Here is a 24,910-nt window from a genome sequence, read left to right as displayed (position 1 = left end):
GACATGCTTAGGGCAATAAACAGATTGCCAACCAAACACTAGCACTGCCCTAACAAAACTGGCATACCAACTTGAGAACAGGCACAACATTTGTCTTCAGGTGGCAGCAGCAGGAATCAAAATGATCATGTAGGATCAGCAAGTCTATTCCTAGACGGGATTTCCCTCTAGAAATGGGGAAAGGACAATCATCCTGATCTTCCTGGCTTACGATTAAACAAATGTAGTTCTGCTATTCCAGCTCAGAGCTGGCTGGCCAATTTATGTTGTGGGAACCAGCCCTTCCTATGCCTTTGTATGGTGCCAATGCAATGGGGCCCCAATCCTGATTATCTCCTGCAATTCTGGCAACTTCATACCACTCAGACTTAGGGGGATCAAAATGGCAAAATTTGGCCCTAATTGGCCAGCTGCAAATTCCCTCTGCACAAGAGACCTCTCAGTTGGGACAGAGGGGCAAAGCTGGCTTCTATGTCAACTACCCAGGGGCTATGATGGGGGTGGGACAGAGCACCCCACGCTTCACTAGCTCTCAAGGGGTTGATTGTCCTAGTTCCTAGCTGGAGTTCCTAGTTACCTGGCATAAGGCAGAGCCCTTCCTAGGGGCTCTGACTTATTTTGGGGTTTGGACCATGGCTGGGCATAACTGGCTCCTAACTGTCCTCATCCCCTCCTGAACCAAGTGCAAACAACAAATACAGTGGTGCTCCTTCAAAATAAATGAATTGCTGGAGATATCTACTGGCCAGATTCTGGTATCTTTATTTTAGTTTAGTAGCACCTTAGTTCATGGATAGTTACAGTGCCTTCAGCAGAATTACTTGGGGAGTAAGGTGTGAATAAGGGTATTAGAATTTGTCCTTAAATAAGCACTGGCAGTTACATAACCTCCATATTTAACATATTCAATGTATTTCCTAGAGTAAGTATAGGGAAGTATAAAGGAACAATGCAAACACTGAGGAAACCATATTTATATATCTCAGATAAAACTGAGAAGTTCTAAAGGTCCTGACTTTATCCTGGATAAGATGTTTGCAATTATTAGCCAAACATTGTTTATTCCTCACATAAAATTAATCTTGGTTACTGATCTGATGTATATTATGTCCCATACAGAAAAAAAATAGCTAGAGAGCCTTTCTCAAACTGAACAGCCAACCAGGAGATGAAAAACACAAACATAGAGAGAGAGGATGACCCATACTTGGGCATAGATGGAGGTTAAATACCAACCTTTTAAGATCAGCAAAAATATGGATGTTTAAAACCCAGTAGGTGGTAACAACCAGATCCTCTACCCCAAGTCTGCCAGAAAGGGAAGATATAATTTACAGCAGTATGTTTCACTCACAGTGCTGAGATTCAGCTATTTTTCTGCACTATGAACTGTTTTCAGATAAAGGACTGAACTGAGCCCTAGGTGAGTTCAAATTTTAAAACAGAGGAGGCACTATATGTATAAATAAAATGTAATGTCTCAATTTGCAATCTTCATTTGTTTGGTTTTGTGAGAAAATGTTCCTGTTGAGGATTACACTGTATGACGTCACTACCAAATTTCTGCATTTTGTGTCTTTCAGGCTTACACAACTGACCTGCCTAAACCAAACTTATGGCCTCTAAAATGATAGCATGTGAAAACTGGCATGTTAAAGCAGAATCTGAAGCTCAGGTTTAATGCACAACAGCAGCTGTCATCACATCTTTAAGTCTACCCTATAAATTATTTACAAACTAAAATAAACTACTAAAGCGGTTGTGAAAATTGTGTGATAAGAGCTTTAGCTTATAGCACAACAATTCTGTTGTTGGCATTAAGATCACGGAATATTTGTATAAAAGTAACTTGAAGAAAGCAATCAGAAATGAACAATAATTACGGCCAAATAGAGGGCTAAGTTCCACTGAGATAAAAAACAGTGAACAATTTATCTGTAGATTGGAAGAAAATAAAGTAAACCTGAAGAGAAACTTTATGGAGAGTATTCAGTGTGATCAAACTTGTCTAAAAGATAGTTAGACAGGAAAAGTGTTAATGAGCATGCTGTCCTTCCATTGAAGCCAATAACTTTGCATCTACAATTAACCCTTTTAATAGAAGAGCACCTCAAATCCAAACCCATAGCCTGGGCCAGGTGGTCCCGGTGGTCCTTGAGGCCCAGGCTTTCCAGGCTGCCCATCAGCACCTGCCTGGCCTTCTGGGCCTGGTGATCCAATATCTCCAGCATCTCCCTAAAGCAAAAGGGCAACAAATGATTTTGCTGAACAATTATAACACGTAGATGTGAATACAGGATTTGTTTGACTGAAAATTATGTTCACTGATTTAATTAGGTTGCAGAACAATATTCTTCTGGACTTTTTCAACCCAAGGATCAAAAAGCACTTTTCAAAAATTATTAAATTAAGAATTGCAACATCCTTATGATGTAGGGTTCACCACATTTTATAAACAGGAAATGGAGACAATGAGAGGTGAAGTCATTTGCCTCAACAAATAAGGGTAGTAGCCAGAGTCGTGAATAGAACGCAGGTACCCTGAATCTCGAGCCCCAGGCAAAAAAATATTGAAAAATTACAAATATTCATTTTGTTAATCTGCTTTATCTTGGCTTTCTTTCAGCTGTTTTCAGGAAACTTTTGATAGGCAAAATACAATGCCAAACTATGTGTGACACACCATACCTGAAGGATGTTGTTATGCTATACTTCAAAATAAACAAAGGTTGATCCTTTTACCTTTGGGCCAACTGCACCAGGAAGACCTTGATCACCCTTTAAAATAAAACCAGGGTCAGTTAATTGAGCAGGATTAAATGTTTTAGGCATAGAGAACACAGATATATGCTCTGCTTAATTCAGGTTTCAGTGAATACCTTTGTTGTTGTGTTTATTGAGGTCATAATGCTGGTTTATAATAAGCATTAAAGCTGCTGGTTAAAAAATCCAACTTTCAGTTGACTAGTTACATCTGCAAATGACTAGCGCTTCCAGTGTGGTTTGCAGACAGGAAGCAATCTAGTATTTTGATTATTGCAGCAGGTTTTAGAGGTTTGGATCACACAGAATCAAATATCAAGGATGAAATCTTCACCTCATTGAAGTCAATGGGAAAATTCTCATTGAATGCAATGGGAGCAGGATTTGATCCCAAGCAAATTGTAAGTATGACCCAGTCAAAGAATGCTAACATTGCTATAGATGTTTTTATGGTTCCACTGTGGTAATCTAGCAAATTGATTTTCTTATACACACCCAATCTGTGACAAATCTCTGTTTGAAAGGGATATGGGAACCTTAATAAACAAGCAGAGTTCCTGTATTCGGTGTTCTCTGAATGGCACAGGTCAGACACTGCAAATGTCAGCCTGCCTATGTACTCTACAATGGATTGACATCAATCTATTCTTCTACCTCACTCAGCTTTTACTGAAGCCTCTCTCACACTTTCCATCTCTTTTCCTTGCCGTTCTCTTTCTATTCAGCTTACAGAATACCAGAAACCCAGAGTATGAAAACAGATATTTTTTTCCATTCACACTAACTGAATTAATAGCAATACATATAATAGCTGGCCAAATACTATAGCTCCTACACAGACAGACAATGGAAATTTTGACCATATGAGCACTCAACAGAGAGAGTAAACAGCAATGATAAAACAAACAAAGAATGATTTGTTAGAAAGAGAAACGACAGGAAGCATGTAAAACTACTCTCGACAGGTGGGAATGGATTTGGCAGACTTGATGGTGCTGCTGTGCACTGACTGTTCTTTGAGCAACTGCAGCGTGCAGAGTGCTTCATTTATAATTTAATTCTTATCAAATACACACAGTGTGGAAAATAGGCTCCGAAAGACAAGACAACTGGCCTTATCCCTCTTTCTGAGGAATGTGATCTGAATGAAAATGGCATTCTTCCAATTAACCCCTCTCCCCTCCAGACTTGCACCCTAAAATCTGATATGCAGGTTAATTTAGTTTACTGTAACCAGACATCTTTATTCTTCTCAGGACCCTCCCAGAGGAACTGATCTTGTCCTACTGAAGTCAATGGGAACTTTGCCATTGACTACAAAGGACACAAGATCAAGCCCTGAACTCTGGAATTTATTTTAACTCTCTCTGGTCCATGTTGGCTCGGTGTGGGGATCACTGGAATAGCCACACAGAAGGGGCCCGAGCACCCCATTTGTACCACAGTACTGCCAACCCTAAGTATTAAAAACTCGTGAATCAGCCTCAACAAAATCATGAGACTGGCTTAAATATCCTGAGATTTTTTAAAGAAAATATTGGGGTTCTTTTTCTTTGCCTTCTGGTTTTTGAGCCTTTACGGTGCACTCAGGTCCCATTTTCCAGATTTTCTCTGCAACAATAAGGGCCAGAAACTTACTTGATTTTAATGAAAACAGAGATTCTCATGCAATCACTTGACTCCAGAAGCACAAGCTTTAAGAAAACACCAAATATTGCAACACTCATGACAAAATTGCAAATGTAGGCAACATTAGCACCATATAGGTGGCTTACACACAGGCCCAGGCAGAAGGAGAAGATGAGAATGGACTATAGAATCCACAATTTAGTAGTTCCAGTGACCCTAGCGCCCCACAAAAATGCAGTGGAAGATCTGCAGTAGGGAGTTTTGCTGCAGCTATAGGCCACTTTTGGCTGGAGGGACGGATTTCATCTGCCCCATGTACTTTACTTGCATAAACCTAATTATTACTCTGCCTTTCTATGGATGAATTACATGTAATTGTTGTACATTATCTATCAAAAAAATAGGACTGGACGCAACAGGACATTATAAGGTTGTTCAAACAGTCATTTGAGATTTTTAACAAGCATTAGGAACTGGATTCAGTAAATTATTCAGGGTTCCTGTGGCTCAGAAGTGACAAAGATTTTATGCAGAACTCAGACCTTAGATTTTTAACTTACTTTTTCTCCTTTCTTTCCAGGAGGGCCAACCATTCCATCAAGTCCAGGATGTCCTTGGGGCCCCTGCAAATGATAGTAGATATAAGCACCTGCTCCCATCACAAAGAAAATACCCTGCCCAAATTACCTTATTTGAACTAATACAACTTAAAAAAATAAACTCTAATATCCCTTAGTAACCTTCTACTCTAGTGATTTGTATTTCTGAGTTTTCATTTCTGATGTGTTGGTCTTTATGCAACTGAAGAGTGACACTAATACTTAATGAGAAACAAAGTTCATGTAAGGACTGAGATTACTTGCTATTATGGTCCTGATTCTGCTTTTCTTGCAATCAGCAAGAGGTTTAAGTGTTTGAGGAATGCAGGATCCGGCCTTATGTCTACTTGGAAATGTTGGCATCTCTACTTCACGGCCCAGATCCTGGATCCCAGCTCTTACCCCTTTCCACCACAGTGACAGTGCCAACGAGATGGAGAGCCACCCTAACAGGGCACTCAGGGAGTCCTCTGACGTCAGGGAATCATTGGATGGCACCGAACTGGTAAAAAGCCTATTTACAATTTTTTTTTAAATACAGGAAATACAGAAAAAATCTCAGAAGCAGCATTCCTGAGAGGACCCTGGCTGTGGCCACAGTGGAAGAGGCTGGGACTGGAGCATGCAACACTCTAGCCATCTCCAGCTGGCAGAGTGATCATTCTAGCCAATATAATTTAGAGCTTCCCTTAGGTCCTTTTCCCGGTTCCCAACCCCCAGAGTTGGGGGGTCTGCCCCCACAGACAGGCCCAATACATGTTAAGTGAAACTGAAAGGGGCTCCTGGAGAAAGGAAGAAAGAAGAATGGGGAAGGGAATTTGCGGGCCCTTGTGAATGGGACTGAGACACAGGAAGAACTGTGGGGAGAGGAAAGGAGAAACAAGAGAGAACGAAAGAGAGCAGGAAAAAAAGGGGAAACTCAGCCACACAGTGTAAAGGAGAAAGAAGGGTCCAACATGGGCAAGCATAGAAGACACAACAGAATATGGAAGGGGAACGGGGAGGGGGAAGGAAGAATAAAAAAAATAGAGAGAGGGAAAGGGGTTTCAAAAAGAAACAGAGCCAGATAGAGAATGATGAAGGAAATCATTCGGGGGAGGGACACCCAGAGGTAGAGGGAAAGAATTAAAAGCTACACAGTGGCAGACTGGAATTCTCAATCTGTGGGGCCCTTGCTCTGTGCTCAGATCACGATCCCCAACTGGTGTCAGGGATGTGCCTTTTGCCAGCCCCATTAAAGAGTTTCCAAATTTGGCTAAGTTATCAGCCTTTGACATTTTCCACTATGCACCTGCTCAGAGAGACTTAAGAGTTTGGTACCTAGCTCCCCAGAGATTCTGTCTGTAGTGAACGTGTTCAAAGTCAGGGCTGCAGGAAGTGAGCAGGAATTTCCCTATAATTCCTCTTTAAGGCTGCTTCAGGCCACTGTGGCACTGGGCAACAGAACTCAGGGCAGGGAGACTGTCTCTCTAGTGCTCACAATCAGAATGGCTCTGTCCCCTTCCAGTGGGGGCTGGGCCACATGTAGAGATTGATGAGCCTGCTACAGTCATTGCTGAGAAGCCACCCAGGGGTGCAGCATTTGAATTGGCAGCCTGTACATGGATTTGAGATTGTGACAGAGCACAAAATGTGGCAGGTGGTTTCCAAATGTAACACTGCACCATGGAGTGCGTTGTCAGCAACAAATGAATGAGACACTGCACCTCAAACGTTATTACATTTGTCTGGTGCTTTTTAGGATGGCCACTACCGGCCTGACATTTTCCACCCTTCTCTCCTCACTTTCCATCTCTGCCTTCTGGATCCACTATAGTTGATACGGTATAAATTTTTAACATTAACAAAATTGGAATGATTTTAATTATGTTTTAGGCTTATTTTATATTGTACAGTGACTATTTTGGCTGGGAGGGTTGGATTAGCATTAAAATTGTAATTAATTATTCATGATTATGATTCTTACTCATGCAGTGTACAATGATCTGAAGTCTTATCATCATATGGCTATACATGTGCTTTATAGCTTTTGAGTAGCCTCAAGTATGCTATTATTATACATTTAAATTCTTCTGCATCACTTGTCTTTACAAAATTGCACATAAAAACAATTTTTTAAAGAAATGTAACCATATAAATGCTGACAAAAGATGCAATGAGCTATTTCAACTTCATGTATATTTAACAAACAAAACTATATAATCAGATCAATATCAGATGCTACTTAAAGCAGTTAGGAAAAAGCGATATTTCCAGTTACAAAAGGCAGTTTTTAATCCAAGGCTTTTCAAGACATTTCCAGTAAGAGACCTCTTAAATAACTAAGTCTTTGATTCAGCCAGGTCTTAAGCATGGTCTTAACTTTAAACAGATGAGTAGTCCCACTGGAATCAAGACTACTCACATGCTTATGTTACACATGTAGTGTTGCCAGACATCCAGTTTTCAACCAGAACGCCAGTGAAAAAGGGAGCCTGCAGGCTTCAGTCGGGCTGTTAAAAGTCCGGTCAGCAGTGCAGCTGGGGCCCAGGGCTAAGGCAGGCTCCTTGCCTGCCCTAGCTCCCCATGGCACCCAGAAGCAGTCGCCAGGTCCCTGCAGCCTCTAGACACATGAGTGGCCAGGGAGGCTCCGTGCGCTGCCCTGAGGATGGCTCCACAGCTCCTACTGGCCAGGAACCACGAGCAATGGGAGCTGCAGGGGTGGCATCTGTGGGTGCGAAGGCAGTGCATGGAGCCTCCCTGGCCACCCCTGAGTCTTGAGGCTGCAGGGACATGGTGGCTGCTTCCCAGGAGCCACAGTAAGCACCGCCGGGATCCCAGATTGTCTTGCAAGATTTGTCAATGAAATTCCTCCAACTTGCAGTAATACTCATCAAGAAGCCTGACCTATTTTGGATGCAGTGTTTGTTAGATAACATTTTGTTCAGAATATCACAGCTACATGACTTGTGAGCATCACTGCAACAAGGATTATAATGTTTTGTTTTTTATAGTAGTGCCATATCCTGATTCCCGGCTATGGCTTCAGAGAGTTCTCACTAAAGCAGAAGCAATGTGGTTCTGGTGCAGGGGTAGCGAAAAGGATAGGGAAGGAAACTAGAAGCTAAAGAGCACAAATTTCTGGTGGACTCAAGTAGCAACTTCTCACAAATCATGTCAAAGGCTACGTCCAGACTACCCGCCGTATCGGCGGGTTAAAATCGATTGCTCGGGGATCGATATATCGCGTCTAATCGTCTAATATAGACGCGATATGTCGATCCCCGAGCGCGCTTATATCGATTCTGGAACTCCATCAACCCCAACGGAGTTCCGGAATCAACAGGGAGAGCCGCCAACATCGATCCCGCGCGGTGTGGACGGGTGAGTAATCCGATCTTAGATATTCGACTTCAGCTACGTTATTCACGTAGCTGAAGTTGCGTATCTAAGATCAATTTCCCCCCCGTAGTGTGGACCAGCCCAAAGCTATGGTGGAATCCCGGCTCACAGGGAATAGTTGGGGGAGGGGAGCCTTGTTATGTAGAATCCTCTGATGATACTGCAACAGCTGCCATAGTAGTGAGTTGACTCAGAGAGAGGCCACTTCAAATGGAATTTAAGAAGAAGGTCTAGCATGCAAGACATTGCAGAGTGGGTGGTGACTTCTGGTCTCAACAATGTCTTATCTGAAAAAACTTCCATTGATTTCAATGGCTTTGGATGAGGCTCAAAGTATGTACTTAAATCTATCCCTATTCACACAAGTATGCACTTAAGTGATTTGCTGAATCTGGCTTCACTGCTGAATCAGTATCTGAGGCTATGTCTACACTACGAAATACTTCGTTATAATTTATGTTGCAGGGGTGTGAATAAGCCACCCCTGTGAGCAACATAAGTTATACCAACGTAAGTTCCAGTGTAGACAGCTCTCCCGCTGAAATAGCTACTGCCTCTTGCAGAGGCAAGAGTTATTAAGCCGATGGGAGAGCTTTCTTCTGTCAGCTTAGAGCATCTTCACAAGGAAGTGCTACAGTGGTGCAGCTTTGCGGCTGTAAATGATGTAGTGTAGACATAGTCTTAGACTCTCAGGAGGCACTCAGCTTCATTCAGGATTGGGCTCCCATGATCATGAATTGATATAGACTATGCCTGAATCTGCCCTGTGAGTTTATAAAGAAAACCCCACCATATCTAGTAGGCTTAGAATCTTGCTACAGTGAAAGAATGTGTCAACAACTATGTACCACTTAGGGAGAAAAATGTTTTGGGGATTTCAACGAAGGTCAAAGGTTTTGTACCTCCTGAACTTGCTGAATCATTCTTAAGTGAGGCCAAAACACTTGAAGTTCCTTAATGATTTTCCTTTCTTCCAAAATTTCTTATTTTCCAGATTATACAATTTTCTTGATAACGTTTCATGGACTGTAGCTGCTATTATATGCGATACCATGGCTGAATTTCTTACTGGTCAAAAATCTTTTTGTGGCTGTTCTTCTCCTCTTCTCGCCCTCTCCTCCTAGTTGAGCTTATTATGGAAGACTATCTTTAAAAAGACACCCAAATAATAAAAAGGAAATTTTTTTGTATATAAAAAAGATTCCTACTGTTTAGATCACAGAGGTTTTTTTTAATTTTAGCAATGTTAAAGAGATCTTAGACTCAAACAGGATCACTATCATTTCACAATAAATTTTCAAGTGAAACGTCTCATCTTGGGAAAACCACTTGACAATATTGAAAAAAAAATGGACAGGAATCTTTGCCTTCTCTTTTAGCAAATGTTGTTCTGAGAAACAATGCCAAATGAACATTCATGATGATATCTAGTACAAAACTCTTATAACAAGTGCTTTAATTTCAAGCTCTGGTAAGAATCAATATTTTGAATTCAAGTCAGTGAAGTGGCAGTGACACAACCACATAATTATAAATAACTCCACTTTGTCTTCTTCGTAAAAGCAATTCAAATAAAACTTAAATCAGTTTAAAGGATGGTATGGTATGAGAACGAGAAAAACGTAACTACGTACTGGATTTAAGTAATAAAAAGAAACCTCTTTGCATAGTTATGTTCTTAGGCCCCAGTCCTGATGTAGAATTTTCAGAGTTAAAAAAGGCTCTGGTGACTGCTCCTGTCTTGGTCTAACTTTGTTTCAAAACCCCCTTTTCATATTGGTCACAGATGCTAGCGCTTATAGTCTGGGGACAGTACTGACACAGGAACACAAGGGACTTGAGAAGCTGGTTGCTTATTACACCAAAAGTCTAAGTTCTCCTCAGATAAATTATTGCACCACACGAAAGGAACTTGTAGCAGTGGTTAAATCTCTAGAACATTTTCATCGGTATTTGTATGAGAGGAAGTTTGTGGTCAGGACAGACCATGCTTCCCTGCAATGGTTCTTTAGATTCAAGAATCCTGAGGGACACTTTGCCAGATGGTTGGAGAAACTACAGTGCTAAGATTTCCCAATCACATATAAGCCTGTCTATAAACATGGTATTGCTGATACACTGTCCAGACAACTCTGTTGGGAGTCTAATTGCAAACCTTGCCCCAAACAGGAGAGCAAAGAATTAGTTGCTCAAGGGAATGGGGGCAGCTCACTTTCTCTAATTCCAGAAGTGCCCATGTTCCTGGTTCATCAACTGGAATGATGAGGATGGGGTTGCAGGAATGGACCCCAGAACAAGTCAAAACTTCCCAAAGAGAGGATCTGGATATCAGCGTGTGACTGGAAAATCAATTTGCACATGCAGCCACCATGAAACACAGTGTCCTGCCCATAACACCACACTAAAGGCTTTCTGGTCACAGTGGGAAAGCTTGGAGTTTAAAGAGGAAATATTGTATAGGAGTGGGGAGAAACCAGCAGGGGATGGAGCCAAATACCAGCTGGTTGTACCAGATGCATTGAAAAAGAAGCTTTGAGGTTATATCATGATTTTAAAACTACTGGATAGTTTGGGGGCTGCAAAAACCTTAGCCAACCTAAAGGAGAATTTCTATTGGGTAAAATTCAGGCAAGATGTGGAAAATTGATATAGGAAATCTGATGCTTGCATTACAAGGGGGGGTCCCTTTAAAACGGGGAGGTTCCCTTTGTGGCATTATTTTGTGGGGGGCACCAATGGAATGTGCTGCTATTGATTTTCTTGGGATTTGGCTGAGACAGAGGCTGGCAATCAGTATTTGCTGGTGGTTCTGGACTACTTTACAGAATGGCCTGAGGCTAACACACTTATAAGAAATCAAGATGCTGAGACAGTAGCAGAGGTCTTAGCAAATGAATTCTTCAACAGATTTGGGGTCCCAGATGAGTTACACAAAGATCAAAGGAGAAAATCTGAATCCAAAGTGTTCCAACACATTTGTGGGATTCTAGGGATTGCAGAGCTCCCATTACCACCCCCATGGAATGGTGAAAAGGTTCAAGAGGACTCTAGGGGACTCCTTTGTAGAACAGTGTCAAAGGGACTGGGACCAGCATATCCCATTCCTTTTGATGGCTTATAGGATAACAGTCAGTGAGACTACAAAGGGTATCCCAGCACTTCTCACATCTGGGCATGAATTAAGGGGTTCCAGCAAACCTTTTATATAGATGCCCTGAAGAGGAACAAAGGAAGTTGAACCGTGGGCTGTGTAGAAACCCTACAATCCAACACTGAAAATGTTCACACTTTTGCTAGGGGAAATGTAAGGATAGCCTCTGACAACTGCGACAAGGCACCTCCTTTGTCTTGCCAGATTATAGTGCTTCCCCCTCTGGTGATGGGGGGTCTGGGGTAATCAGCCCCACTCACAGCAGGGTTTGCCTTCCCCCTTCTGTGCTCCCCTGGTTGTACTTTAAGGGTAAACCTAAAGGCTGGCCTAAGGGTTGATCCTCCTCCAAACAAGAGGGGCTGCAACCTGGCACACTGAAGATACACGTGCGCCAGGGTCTCCCTCATGCCGCAGAAAGAGCAGGCTTAGGGGAAGGGGATGAACCATGCCAGGTACACTCCTGTGCTTATGGCTCCATGGAGAAGCCACCAGCTGATATCCCCAGCAGGTGGCGGAACTAGGGTATAATACAAGCTGTCCCACCACAGTTCCCCACCCTCCACAGCTGGTAACAGGTTTACAGAACTGAAATCCTAGGTTTCATAAAATGTCTCGTCTGATCAAGATTACTTGACTCAACAGGCACAGTTCTTTAAACTGTCCTTCTTACCTACTGAAACTTGGCAGCCTTTTTTGATAAGGAAACAAGAATACACTAAACTACTTTGGGGACCCTATTTTGTTCGTTCTAGCACTTTCCTTCCCTTCTATAGAAAGCAAGTATTTATATTATGTCATTTAAGGCAGATGTATTATTGTCCTCTACTTGGTTGCCTTTTGATACTATTTAAAAGGAGTCACTTAAAACTGTAGTTATTTATTTGTATTTATTTAAATGTTTGCTCCCAAACAGTTTGTTTTTCCTATTTTAGTTTAAACAAGTAATACAATCAGTTGATACTGTCCTAATCATTCCCCTCATTTATTTGCAGGTGGAAAATGAAATATCCAAGTTTCATGTCCTCGGAGCCACCTTCTAAAGGGCTTCAAGAAACAGGTCCTTCAGGACATGAGGAAAGACCTCAAGGAATGAAAGACTTACAATTCGTCCTGTGACTTAAACGAATAAAACCAATCAGATAAATTAATATTTTAAAAATAATGTATTTAACTTCAAAAATCTGTGAGAAGATATATGTTCTGAGCTAAGATTCATTAGGGACATTCCAAGTATAATAGTCTTTGCTTGAGAAAAAGAAAGAAAAACAATACTATGCTAATCTGGACACCAATTCTTTGGTGGGGTCAATCGTGCTTCAGTTGAAGTCGACGAGAGCTGGATTGGGCCTTTCCAAGGGTTTGTCTTCAGTACCGGGGTAAGCTGACCTAAGTTAAACTACTCCAGTTATGTGAATAACCTAGCAGGAATCGACATAGCTTAGGTTGACTTACTCTGGTGTCTTCACCATGCAGAGTTGATGGGAGATGCTCGCCGGTCGACTTCCCTTACTCTTCTCGGATAGCTGGAGTACCAGGGTTGACTGGTGAGTGCTCTGCCATCAATTTAGTGGACCTTCACTAGCCTCACTAAATCGATGTCTGCTGCACCGATTGCGGCAGCGTCAATCTCCCCATAGTGGAGACCAGCCCCAAGTGTCCTTTAACTCTACTCTGAAAAGTGGTTACATTCAGTAACCACTTTCTTGCATGATGTAATCAGAATCATGTCTGCTAACTCTTGTCACTATGTTTTTACTCATGTTAGCCCTGAAAAACCAACACATCTAGGACAAAGAGAAAGGGGTGGATTTTTTTGTTTGTTTTTTTACACAAAGTGCCAGTTACACCTGTGCAAATCCACTGCCAGCATTGGGGTCATAGAGAATAATTTGAAGATAGTGGGATTGCAGTGGGCCAAAGTTGGTGATGCGTAAGAAAGAAAGAACTCACCTTGACTCTCAGATTCCAGACTACGTTTACAGAGCTAGTAGTTACTGTTTTTCCTTTTATCTGAGCATATTTAACACGTATTGACATACAGTAAATATACAACCCCATGATTCCATTTCTACTGTCACCTTTCAAAGTAGGACTGCACTTCAAGTTTTTCTTAGGACTAAAGGGTCAATTTTCATCTCTGGGTGAGCAATGAAGGGAGAAAGCCTAAAGAGATGAAAGTCCAATGGTAGCTTTAAGTTATAAATTCCCTTTGAATTATGTAACTGCTTCCCAGTTTTATTTTCCTGAAAATGTCAGGGAAAAACAAACGAACAGTCTCATTAAACCTCAGTAAAAACATCCTTCATTCTTCTTCAGCCTGGTCCACATTCACCTGTATTCTTTGGCTGCTTTGCACTGCTCTGGAATGAAGCAATACAACTAGTTGTTCCAGAGAATGTGGCCCTTTGGTTTTTGTGCCTTTCATAAGAATCTGGCACAAAACTGCAAATTCCTTCAAATCCTCGGCTCATCCTAAAATATCAACAACAGTCAGCATTCTAAGGGTATGTCTTCACTACCAGAGTTAACGTGGCTGTGTAGTCATGGAACCAACGCTGGGAGAGAGCTCTCCCAGTGCTGTAAAAAACCCACCCCCATGAGGGGAGTAGCTCCCAACAGCTCCCAGCGCTGGTGCACTGTCTATACTGCCTCTTTACAGTGCTGAAACTTGCATTGCTCAAATGGGTGTTTCAGAGAAAGTTTCAGTGCTGTAAAGTGGCAGTGTAGACAAGGCCTAAAAAACATGCAAGTTGTCTGTGTAGGAAACTATAGCTGAGGTATACCACTAATGTCTATGCATGAGTGATACTCACTGGAGGGCCTGGCTCACCAGAAGGTCCATCTTTCCCATCTTTTCCTGGTGATCCAGGGGGTCCTGAATTTGAATCAGGTTTTCCTGCTGCTCCGGGTAATCCAGGAGGGCCTGGTGGCCCAGGGAGACCCTTGAGAAATCAGAAATACTGTTAGAAAACATTGTTTGTTTTCATCCCCACCCTGGCCAGGTCCATGAAGCATTCTTCAAGAGAACCAGAATTCTTCAATAGAATTCATAAAACTCTACACCACTGAACTTGGGCAAACACTTCCCTTTCTTTTCATTAAGGGTCAATCCTGCTCCCATTGATTCCCCTCCCTCCCTGAGCAGGGTCACAGAAGGTCACTCTTCCCTTGCTCTGGGAGGTATGCCTCCAACATCACCTTTAATCTGAAACAATGGAAGACAGTTAAAAATGAAAATCCACTGTGTTTATTTTGTGTAGGACACTCAGGGATACTTCGGTGATCAACATGGTCTTCATATATAAGCAATTAGGTTATACAGAAACCAAGGAGACTTCTGCTATTCATTTCAGAGGGAGAGGGATTATTACTACTAGTTGTTTACCATAGCACCAAGGAGCCCTAGTCATAGACATCCATTGTGCTAGGCGCTGAACAAACACAATAAATGTGATTCTGGCTCCAAAAACCTGGCCCTGATAGCATAATTACATTAAACTGCATAAAATGAATGATCCATTGAAGGAACCAAGTTGTATTCATATTTAAGAAATATACATTTGAAAATTTCTCTCTCTTAAATAAAAGTTAATCTTTAATGCTTTACCTTTTATTACTGATCATGTATATTAACAGAGAAAGGTAATGGAGAATTTTGAAAATTACGGGCTTGACCCTGCAAGGTGCTGAGCACTTTGGCCTCGATCCAGAAAAACACAATCACATCCTTAACTTTATGCACATGAAGAGTACGACTGAAGGGACACTTGATTGAGGATAAGTTACTCAGCACCTCACAACACTCAGTCCGGAGAGCAATTCTGAACTGGACTGAGAGATGGATAGGACGTCAGTGACGATGCTGCAGGACAGGGGCTATACTATATGACCAGGCTTCCTGGAAATGGCATTCTGGACTTCTTGAAGTTTAGAGAATGAGAGATTTGGGAAGATTATAAAACAGAAAATTTCAATACAGATTGGCAGGCCAATCCCAAAGGTGTGTGGTAGGTTCTCTCTCTGGCTGTCTACAATGATCAATACAATACCTTGGTATTAGGCTTGTTCACCTTTGACTATTTGACTACCAGCTCTTTCTCTTTGTAAGATTTCTCCCCATTTACTGTGTTTCTCGCTGATTCTCTGGGCATTAAGCACAGTTATGTGCAATATTATATATCAAGTAATGCTTGGAGATGGAAGTTTTATAGAATTATCATTACTGTATTTTGTTATTCAGAATTTCAGTGGGAGCAAGATAAGGCTGGATTTGGCTGATGGCCTAGACATGTAGGAAGAAAAAAAATGCTCAGGGGCAAGGAAAATTCCAAACTTTACCTCGTTTGCAAAGAGAAAGTTTGAGTTAAAGATAACAATGATTCATCCCTAGGCAGGCATCCCACTGGGTTATGTGCTATGTAAACACATAGTAAAACAGTCTCTGCCCTGAGGAGAAGTTTATAATCTAAACAAACAATCAAGACAAGGTTGGAGAGATACAAAGGGACTGAGAGGTGAAGGGACAGCAGGTCAGAGGGGGAGCCAGGAATACAATGGAAGTCTCCTGATTCTTAATCGAGCGCCTTGTCTGCTAGACCACACTGCATCTTAAGAAATTCACACACACACCTGCAAAGTACTAGCACAAGGCTAAAAACCCCTTAAGTCACACATAAATCCCTAAAACAGGGCTTAATTGAGACTCAGGTAGTACACAAGGGTGAATTTCATCTAATGGCAGCAGTGTCAGAAACATGGGTCCAAAAGGAACATTTTAATTATATATAGGGCATCGGCCTTTGATTATGAATCATATTTTCCCAGTACTGAATTAGATTTTGAACCATAAAAACATAAGAATGGCCATACTGGGTCAGACCAAAGGTCCATCTAGCCCAGTATCCTGTCTTCCAACAGCGGCCAATACCAGGTGCCCCAGAGGGAATGAACAGAACAGGCAATCACCAAGTGATCGAAAGTCCAGAAGGGACCATTACGATAATATAGTCTGGCCTCCTGCACAGCACAGTACCAGTAATCTGTATATCAAGCCCATAATTTCTGTTTGAGCTACAGCATATCTTTTTAGAAAGATCTCCAGTTTTGATTTAATAAAAGTACAGCACTAATCCTGGCCTTTGCAAGGGTTAGGATACAGGCAGAAGATAGAGAGGACACTCAAGGCTAACGGATGGAATTAGTGTGAATTAACAGCTCCATATAGGTGTACACCATACTAATGGAATAGGTGCCCAAAGCTGAAGCAAGCGATGAACAATACATGCTCTCATCTTCACTGGCTTCTAGTCACCTCAAAATCAGATTTTAAAAGGGACTTTCTCTAAAACAAACAAACAAAAACCTCTCCCAGATTTCTTCACCCTATTTCTCCCATTTCATACTCCCAGTCTTTTCTCCCACTCCACCACCAATGACACTTACACAATCCTGGAGCCTCCTCTGTCCCTTCCCCAAATGCTCCACAATTTTCGGAGAGTGCTAGCGGCAGCTGAATTTTTCCTTGTGCTACCCCATTTTTCTGCACTTCTCTTTTGCCGCTAACCAAGCTTCCAATTCACTTTTTCTTTTAAAATTTGACAGCAAAGCTTCCTCTACTCTTTGGATCAAATAAACTCTTTGCAAAGCTTTTTGTGATGTTTTGTATCAAGGATGCTATATAAATAAAAAACATGTTTTGCACTGTGTAACCACATGATCATTGATTCATAATTATTCAAATATTATAATCATTTAAAAATACAAATAAAAGATAAAGCTGTTTACTTCACAAATATAGCAACAAACATTAGTATATACTTACTCTTAAAACCTCTCTGTCTCTGTCAAGGTCACCAGACCCAGATCCTTCAGGTTCCAGTCTACTCTGAAGTCAAGAGAATTCATTTTAAAATGTTGTTTCTAATGAAGAGATGGAAGACTGATATATAAAAATACCATTTGTGCTTCATTGTTAATCTCATTATGGCTGGCATCTCAGTAGCAGAAAGCTGCCTATGAAATAAAATATATGCTTAAGCTCTCATTGATATTTTGTATACCTAAATGCACCAACAGTATTTTAATCAGATGCTTTGGAGGAGTTTCAGACCAGTTAACGGTATTAGTTATTCCGTTCTGTATTCACCTACAAATACATTGACAAGGATACCCAGATGCTGCACCCTTATGTAAGATCATTGGAGATAAGATGGAATAAATATTTACATTTAGTTTTAAATTCCTAAATATACCTGTCACACTGGGGTATCCCCCAAAATACATGTATAGTGAGTAGCTACTAACTTCTTGCAAAGGGCCTGTGATTCATAAAGCATAAGATGGAGATTCTACTGTGGGGATCTACAGATGCATTCTTGTAAAGAGAAATCAAAAACATTACATTATGTCCATTGCTGTTAATTAAAACAATCCATTTGGAAACTGAGTCACGCTATGATTGCTGAAAAGCTGATTACTTCTGATTTGTGCATTTTTGGTGGTAAATACAGGAGTCCAAACTCTTTCCACTTCCCTCCAGGCCACTGACATTGAAAACTCTACTGAAGACTATTCTCAGATTTCCATACAATTATTCTCAGATTTCCCTATGATTATTCTCAGATTTCCATACTCCTATATTTTTAAAGATCAAAACTTTCAGAAAGAATCTTATTTTTTCCCCCCAAGAGAAATTTTCCAAGCGGGATCTCAGGAAGAAGAAGTTTTAGAGTGGCTCAAAAGAAATCTAGTCATCCATTTATTGAATTATCGGAGAGTGTTTGAAACATAAGAAACCTGAAAAAGCTGAAGCTTTCTTACTACTTGTACAAACATTAAACATGAGTATGAGTTATTAGCAATTGAAATATCAGTTTCACACATGTAAATAATTTCCACTACATTTAACAGTACAGCACTTATGGGACTATGGAATAATGTCTATTCATCCTTCTGAAGTTAGTTAAATAGGTGTGTTTTCACTGCTCGATCACTCTGAAGTTCCATAGCTGTGTCAGTTTTTGACTATGGCTTTGTCTACACTACAGTTTATGTTGGCATAACTTATGTCACTCGGTGCGTGGTTTATTTACACCCCTGAGCAACATAAGTTACACAGACATAAGAGCCAGTGTGCACAGTGCTATGTCAGCAGGAGAGCTTCTCTCACACACTTAGCTTCTGCCGTTTGCAGAGGCGGTATATTATGCTGATGGGAAGGCTCTCTCCCACCAGCAGAGAGTGACTTCACCAGTCACGCTGCAGCTGTGCCACTGAGCACTAGATATGTACACAAACCTTATGTGTGATGGAGCTGCAAATCTTACCAGCTTCCTCCCCACTGCACTTCTCCTTCCCCATGCCAGGTAAGAGGAAAGGTAGCGGCTAGACATTGTTTGGAACTGGAAGCACTAGCTGGCCATACGGCTAGTTAGGAGCTGCAAAGAAACCGGATGTAGAGGCCACATGGCTAGTCAGGACTTCCAGAGAGACTGAACACAGAAAGAATTGCCCAGGGACCATATGCAGAGCAGTGTGTGGAACAGGCTGGGAGTCAAGGGTGCTAGAACCTTTGTAGCAGTGGGGCGGGGAGAGGGTCAAGGCCAAAGCGCCCCCTTCCTCTGCTGCTGGCTGCTCTAGTGGTGAGTCAGCTCCCCACTTTTCTGGTGCCACAGCAGCCCCTGGTGGGCAAAAGGTGCAACTGCAGCACCTCCCTGGCAGAATCTATTATTCTGCCAAGGGGAAAAAAAATCTACAGCGGACATGAATTCTGCCCTTGTTTCTTTTGCTAAAAGCAGGGAGGCATGACCCTCTGGCCCCCTAGTTCTGGTGCTGTGCCAGACATCACAACTAGGTGCAGTCTATGTGGGTCTTACAGAAGGTGCAACAGTGGCTGGGCATGGAACCAGTGCAGAGGGATCCTAATTAGAGTAATTAACTGAGCCTGGCCTGGAAACCTGCAAGCTGCTATTTGTTTGAATAGAAACTGGACTGGAGAGGACATCCAAGCATTGGGCCTGAAGAGCCGTGGTTGTTGATTGGACTGCCTCGGGGTCCCTAACAAGACCAACTATTGTTCACCTTGAACAGTAACTATTTAAGCCTCTGTACCTAGGGTATTTGCAACATTTCCCTTTCCTGCCAGCCCTAGTAAAATACCCTTTGACTTAACCATGTGTCTGAGTAGTCACTGGGATCCACCAGGACTAGCACCTACTAGGCTGGCTGCTGAAACACCTATAGTGATTGCCTCTAAGTCATGATCCACCCAGCTTGCTACCAGCACCTTAGGAGCTTGGTGTAATTCAGCACTGAGCAGCCTCAATATTTACAAGTGAAACTACGGAAGTGCACGATGAAGTCAGTAGAGAGCTAAGCTTTAATCATTTATTAAAATGAATCACACATTTTTATATCCTGTGTTGCCATAGCCGAGTTAGTCCAAGGATATTAGAAAGATAAGGAGGTGAGGTTATATCTTTTATTGGACCACTTCTGTTGGTGAGAGAGAAGTTTTCAAGCTTACACAGAGCTCTTCTTCAGGTCTGGGAAGTGTACTGGGAGTATCACATCTAAATACAAGGTGGAACAGAATGTTTAGAATAAGTAGTTAAGATGTATTTCAAGGGACCATTCAAGGTGAAGTTGCCATTTAACAATGCTCCAGTCATAGGGAGAAAAAGAAGGGGGAAATTGGGGGGTGGGGTTAGTGGGTTATAGATTGTTGTAATAAGCTATAAATCCAGTGTCGCTATTCAGATCATGATTTTTAGTGTCTAGCAAAGTTATGAATTTAAGCTCCTAGGCTTGTCTTCTGAACATGTTATGCAGGTAGGATGACCAGATAGCAAGTGTGAAAAATCAGGAAGTGGGTGGGAGGTAACAGGGGCTTATATAAGACAAAGTCCCAAATATTGGGACTGTCTCTATAAAATCAGGACATCTGGTAACCTTATATGCAGGTTTCCTTTGAAGATGAAAATTGAGAGGTCAGATATAGAGTGGTCGCTTTGTGAAGCATTCACCCACAAGTGATATAATACTTTCATTTTTTTGTTCGAGGTCATTCAAGAGCACAGTGATTTGTTTCACCCACATAGTTGTTATCGGGGCATTTAATGCACTAGATGAGGTACACCACCTGTTGTGCTAAGCATATGTAGGACTCATGGGTCTTGAAAGGTGTGTTGTGGGGGGTGTTGATCATCGCAGCAATACAGATACATCTGCAGGTTTTGCATCTGTTGTTCTGGCACCACTTTGAGTTTGTGTGTCCTGGTCTGTGGGAAGCTTGCTTCTGATGATGAGCATGGAGAGATCGGGTGGTTGTTTGAAGGTCAGAAGCGGGGGTTTGTGGCTGTTTGTTTGGTTTGAACAAAGTGTTTGCTGTTGAATGTAAAATTGTTTGGGGTGTGGATGAAATGGAGGAGTTTGGTGACATGTTTGGGGTGGATATCTGAGGGTTGTCCATTGTTTTGTAGATATTTGAGTCAGGTAGCAATGCAGGAGGTGCCATCCCTGTTGGCATAGGTGGTATTCTGAGGGAGGTTGTTAAAGTTACAGTTTCCAGAGGACGTTGGTTGTGCCCTGAAGGAAGCTGGCGCTTTGTGTGGTGAGTGGTTAAATGATGGCTTCTAAGAGCCCTGATATTTTTTCAGTAAGAGTGCCAAGGCCAGATACAAGGGTCTCTGCCTGAGTTCCCTTGTTTACGTATTTTCGGAAGCATACAGAAGGTCCCTGGGGTGGGTTTGGGGAGGATGATGTTGTAGAGTTTCTTTTGGAGCTGCTTGGGGAAGGACTTAATGATATCCTTGAATTACTGGGTAAATTTGTCATATGGGATCTTATTTGAGTTCTTTGCAGTAGGTGGTATCGGAGATGGATGGTTGGCCTTGTTAATGTAGTCATCACAGTTGAGGACTATGAAGGCACCCCCTTTGTTTGCTGATTTGATCTGGCAGTTGGATTTCAGGGACTACATAGCTGCTCTCTCAGCGGTGGAGAGAATATTAAGTTTGTTAAGGATTTCACAGTCAATTTTTTTTTTCCCCTTGAAGAAATTAACATAATGATCAAGAGTGTGGTCTCAACCGCTGTGAGGTGTCCAGTCCGATTATTCTTTGTTCTTATGTCTGTCAGTGGGAACATGGTAATTGTGAGTGGCATCGTCACTGTTATAAAAGAATTCTTTTGGCGGAGCTGGCGGAATTCTTCTGGTTCTTCACCTGTTAGGATGGTATCAAGCTGTATATGGCAGAGGGGCATTGCTGGCACATATAGGCATATATATCACATTAGTAGATGTGCAGATGAATGAGTCCCTAATGGTGTGGCTCATGTGGTTGGGTCCTTTGATGGTGTCACCAGAGTAGATATGGGGACAGAGTATGCAACGAGGTTTGTTACAGGGATTGGTTCCTGGGTTAGTGTTTCTGTGGTGTGGTGTGTAGTTGCTGGTAGTATTTGCTTCAGGTTGGCGGGCTGTCTGTAAGCGAGGACTGGCCTGCCTCCCAAGGTCTGTGAGAGTGAGGGATTGTTTTCCAGGATAGTAATCTGCCATGTACATGATAATATTCTGCCATGTACATTGGCCAAACCAGACAGTCTCTACCATAAAAGAATAAATGGACACAAATCGGACATCAGGAATGGTAACATACAAAAGCCATTAAGAGAATACTTTAATCTCCCTGGACATTCTATAATGGATTTAAAAGTAGCCCGACTTCAACAAAACAACTTCAAAAACAGACTTCAAAGAGAAACTGCAGAACTAAAATTCATTTGCAATTGTAATAACATTAATTTTGGCTTGAACAGGGACTGGGAGTGGCTGGCTCACTACAAAAGCAACTTTCCCTCTCTTGGTATTGACACCTACTCATCAATTATTGGGAGTGGACCACATCCACCCTGATTGAATTGGCCCTGTCAACACTGGTTCTCCACTTGTAAGGTAATTAGCTTCTTTTCATGTATAATAATGCCTACATCTGTAATTTTCACTCCATGCATCTGAAGAAGTGGGTTTTTACCCACGAAAGCTTATGCCCAAATAAATCTGTTAGTCTTTAAGGTGGCACCGGACTTCTTACAAAGTGATTACTCTATATCTGACCTATCAGTGCTCATCCTCAAAGGAAACCTGCACAACATGTTCAAAAAACAAGCCAGGGAGCTTAAATTAATAACTTTACTAGACGCTAAAGATCATGGATTGGACAGACACACTGGATTTATGCCTTATTACAACAATCCGTAACCCACTAACTCTGCCCCCCACCCCATCAGCTTTTATTTCCTTTTTCCTTTCCCCCTAATGACTGAAGAGGTATTAACTGGAAATATCATCTCAAAAGGTTCCTTGAAATATGTGCTTACTTATTTTAAACAATCTTTTCCACCTTGTATTTAGCTGTGACACTGAGTACATTTCCCAGACCTGAAGAAGAGCTCTGTGAGGCTCAAAAGCTTTATTGGTCCAATAAAAGATATTACCTCACCAACCTTGTGTCTCAGATATAAATTTTTATGTTAATATAATGGGAAACTTACTATTTAAAATGCTCAGAAGTCAGAGGTGCAGATTCTGGATCCACTTCAGCCTCTTTGCACTGTCCCACACCATAAAATGGCCAGAAAGATATTGTAGCAGGCAATATGAGGATCAAGGGTGATGCTCTTGAGATGAAGAGCCTACGTAGCACATAGAGGGCACCCTGTTTACTGAGGCCAATCTCAAGGGAAAGGAGTGGCCTGGGGCATCACCATGCCCTAGTGATCTCCAGCAGCATTATCAGTCCCTTGGGGTTGTCATCAGTTGGGTTACATTAGAGTAACTCTTGAGCTGCTCTGTCTCATGCCAGAGAAATGAGTTGGTATGCAGTAAGCCCAAGGTCACGTGAGCACAAAGATGGCTTGGTGTCACTTTTGTGACCACTTCCTGAGTTGCACTGTGTGCTCCTTAGCCACAGCCAGGGTCTGGGCCAGGCAGTCCAAAAGTTAAGGTTCTTATAACATATTTTACAAATTGTATTGTTAAATACAAAATTTAATACACAATTGGCCCAGTTTTATCTTAACATACATGATATCTTGTAAACACAAAACTACTACGGACTTCAGTGGAAACCACAACTGGATTTATCTCTGGGTAAAACCAGTTACTGCCAGCGCAATCAAAATCTTGGTCCTAATTCTCTCTTTGGCAGCATGTGCATGACTCTCTGTGAGACCAATAGGAGAGGCATGCATACAGATGAGAGTCCAGTCTGGATCACTCTTTTGCACTTCTTCGTTCCTGAGTATTGAAAAAGAGAACTTCACCGTCATAAGAACATACGCTTTTCTATTTAACAGTGAGTACAAATGGTTGTCAAAACATCCCTGTGTTAGGGCATGGGAGGAAATGAGTAATTCAAATTTTAAAATGTCTAATATAGGTACTTTTGAGAACATCTCATTTATATTTTTTTCTAAGCATTATGGCTCACATCTTTAGAAATGCTTTTGCAAAAGAATGTGTGCACATTAGCCCACTTCCAACTTAGGTATGCAATGGGTATGTACTGATTGGGATACAGGCCTAAGTCAGTTATGTATAAATGTGTATTTGCTTTATTGTGTGTACACTTTTTGACCATTTATACACACTGACTACAAGGTTATTTCCCCAAACTGCACCTCCTTGTTAAGTTTTACCTCACTCTGGGTTAAAGGACAAGACAAGCAGAGCTAAATCTCAGACAGTGTCAGAAACTCACAAGTCCTCTGAATGGAGCAGATGGGCCGGGAGGGCCTGGAAGTCCTTGTGGTCCTGGCAGTCCCACACCAGGCTCACCCTAGAAGAACAACAAATATAAAGCAGTGAATATTTCAGACCGCATTTTAGCATGTTTCATGACACTGGGTTAGCTTGGTTTGCCATAGCTAGCTTCCTTAGGCCTAAATGTATTTTGCAAGTTTACAGAAACAAAAACGAACACAAGACAATTGTTTAAATACGAGAAAGGGATGTGAGGTTTATTTATTTGTGAAATAAACTCGCAAGAGAAATGGTCATTACAGTAAAGTAAAACTACTAAGACTGAAGAAAGCATTTGGCAATGTACTCTAGGAAATAACACTGCATTGGCAGAGAGAGAATGTCGTGAAAGGTCTTTTCCATCTCTAGCTTCTCAAATAAATTTACAATTATACTAGCAGTGCCAATTCTGAGACGGGGTTTAATTCTTTATCAGAAGTATATTTTAGCATAAATTTCATTCTTTATGCAAAACAGGGAGATACCACCCTTCTCAACATTACTACTCTCCTCCACTCACTTTCCAAAATTACAGTCTTGTGATTTATCTAATGTACTTTTCCCCTCTGCCTACACAGCTAAAAC

At 41.6% G+C, this 24,910-nt stretch overlaps 1 protein-coding gene across 3 annotated transcripts in view; it reads right to left on the bottom strand.

Moving 5' to 3' along the window:
• COL15A1 (collagen type XV alpha 1 chain) overlaps positions 1–24,910 on the bottom strand; it is a 265,933-nt gene that overhangs the window by 87,734 nt on the left and 153,289 nt on the right. For all 3 annotated transcript variants that reach the window (XM_030551564.1, XM_030551565.1, XM_030551563.1), the window contains exons 11-16: positions 24,285–24,362; positions 17,345–17,407; positions 14,337–14,465; positions 4,953–5,015; positions 2,743–2,778; positions 2,110–2,235 (exon numbers count right to left, since the gene is read on the bottom strand). In XM_030551564.1, coding sequence (XP_030407424.1) covers positions 2,110–2,235; positions 2,743–2,778; positions 4,953–5,015; positions 14,337–14,465; positions 17,345–17,407; positions 24,285–24,362 — 495 coding nt within the window. The remainder of the gene's footprint in view (positions 1–2,109; positions 2,236–2,742; positions 2,779–4,952; positions 5,016–14,336; positions 14,466–17,344; positions 17,408–24,284; positions 24,363–24,910) is intronic.

This window comes from Gopherus evgoodei, chromosome 2 (assembly GCF_007399415.2).
Source record: "Gopherus evgoodei ecotype Sinaloan lineage chromosome 2, rGopEvg1_v1.p, whole genome shotgun sequence".
NCBI classification, from domain to species: Eukaryota; Metazoa; Chordata; order Testudines; family Testudinidae; genus Gopherus; species Gopherus evgoodei.
Note: the sequence above shows the minus strand (reverse complement) of the source record. Positions and strands in the feature narration are given on the sequence as shown.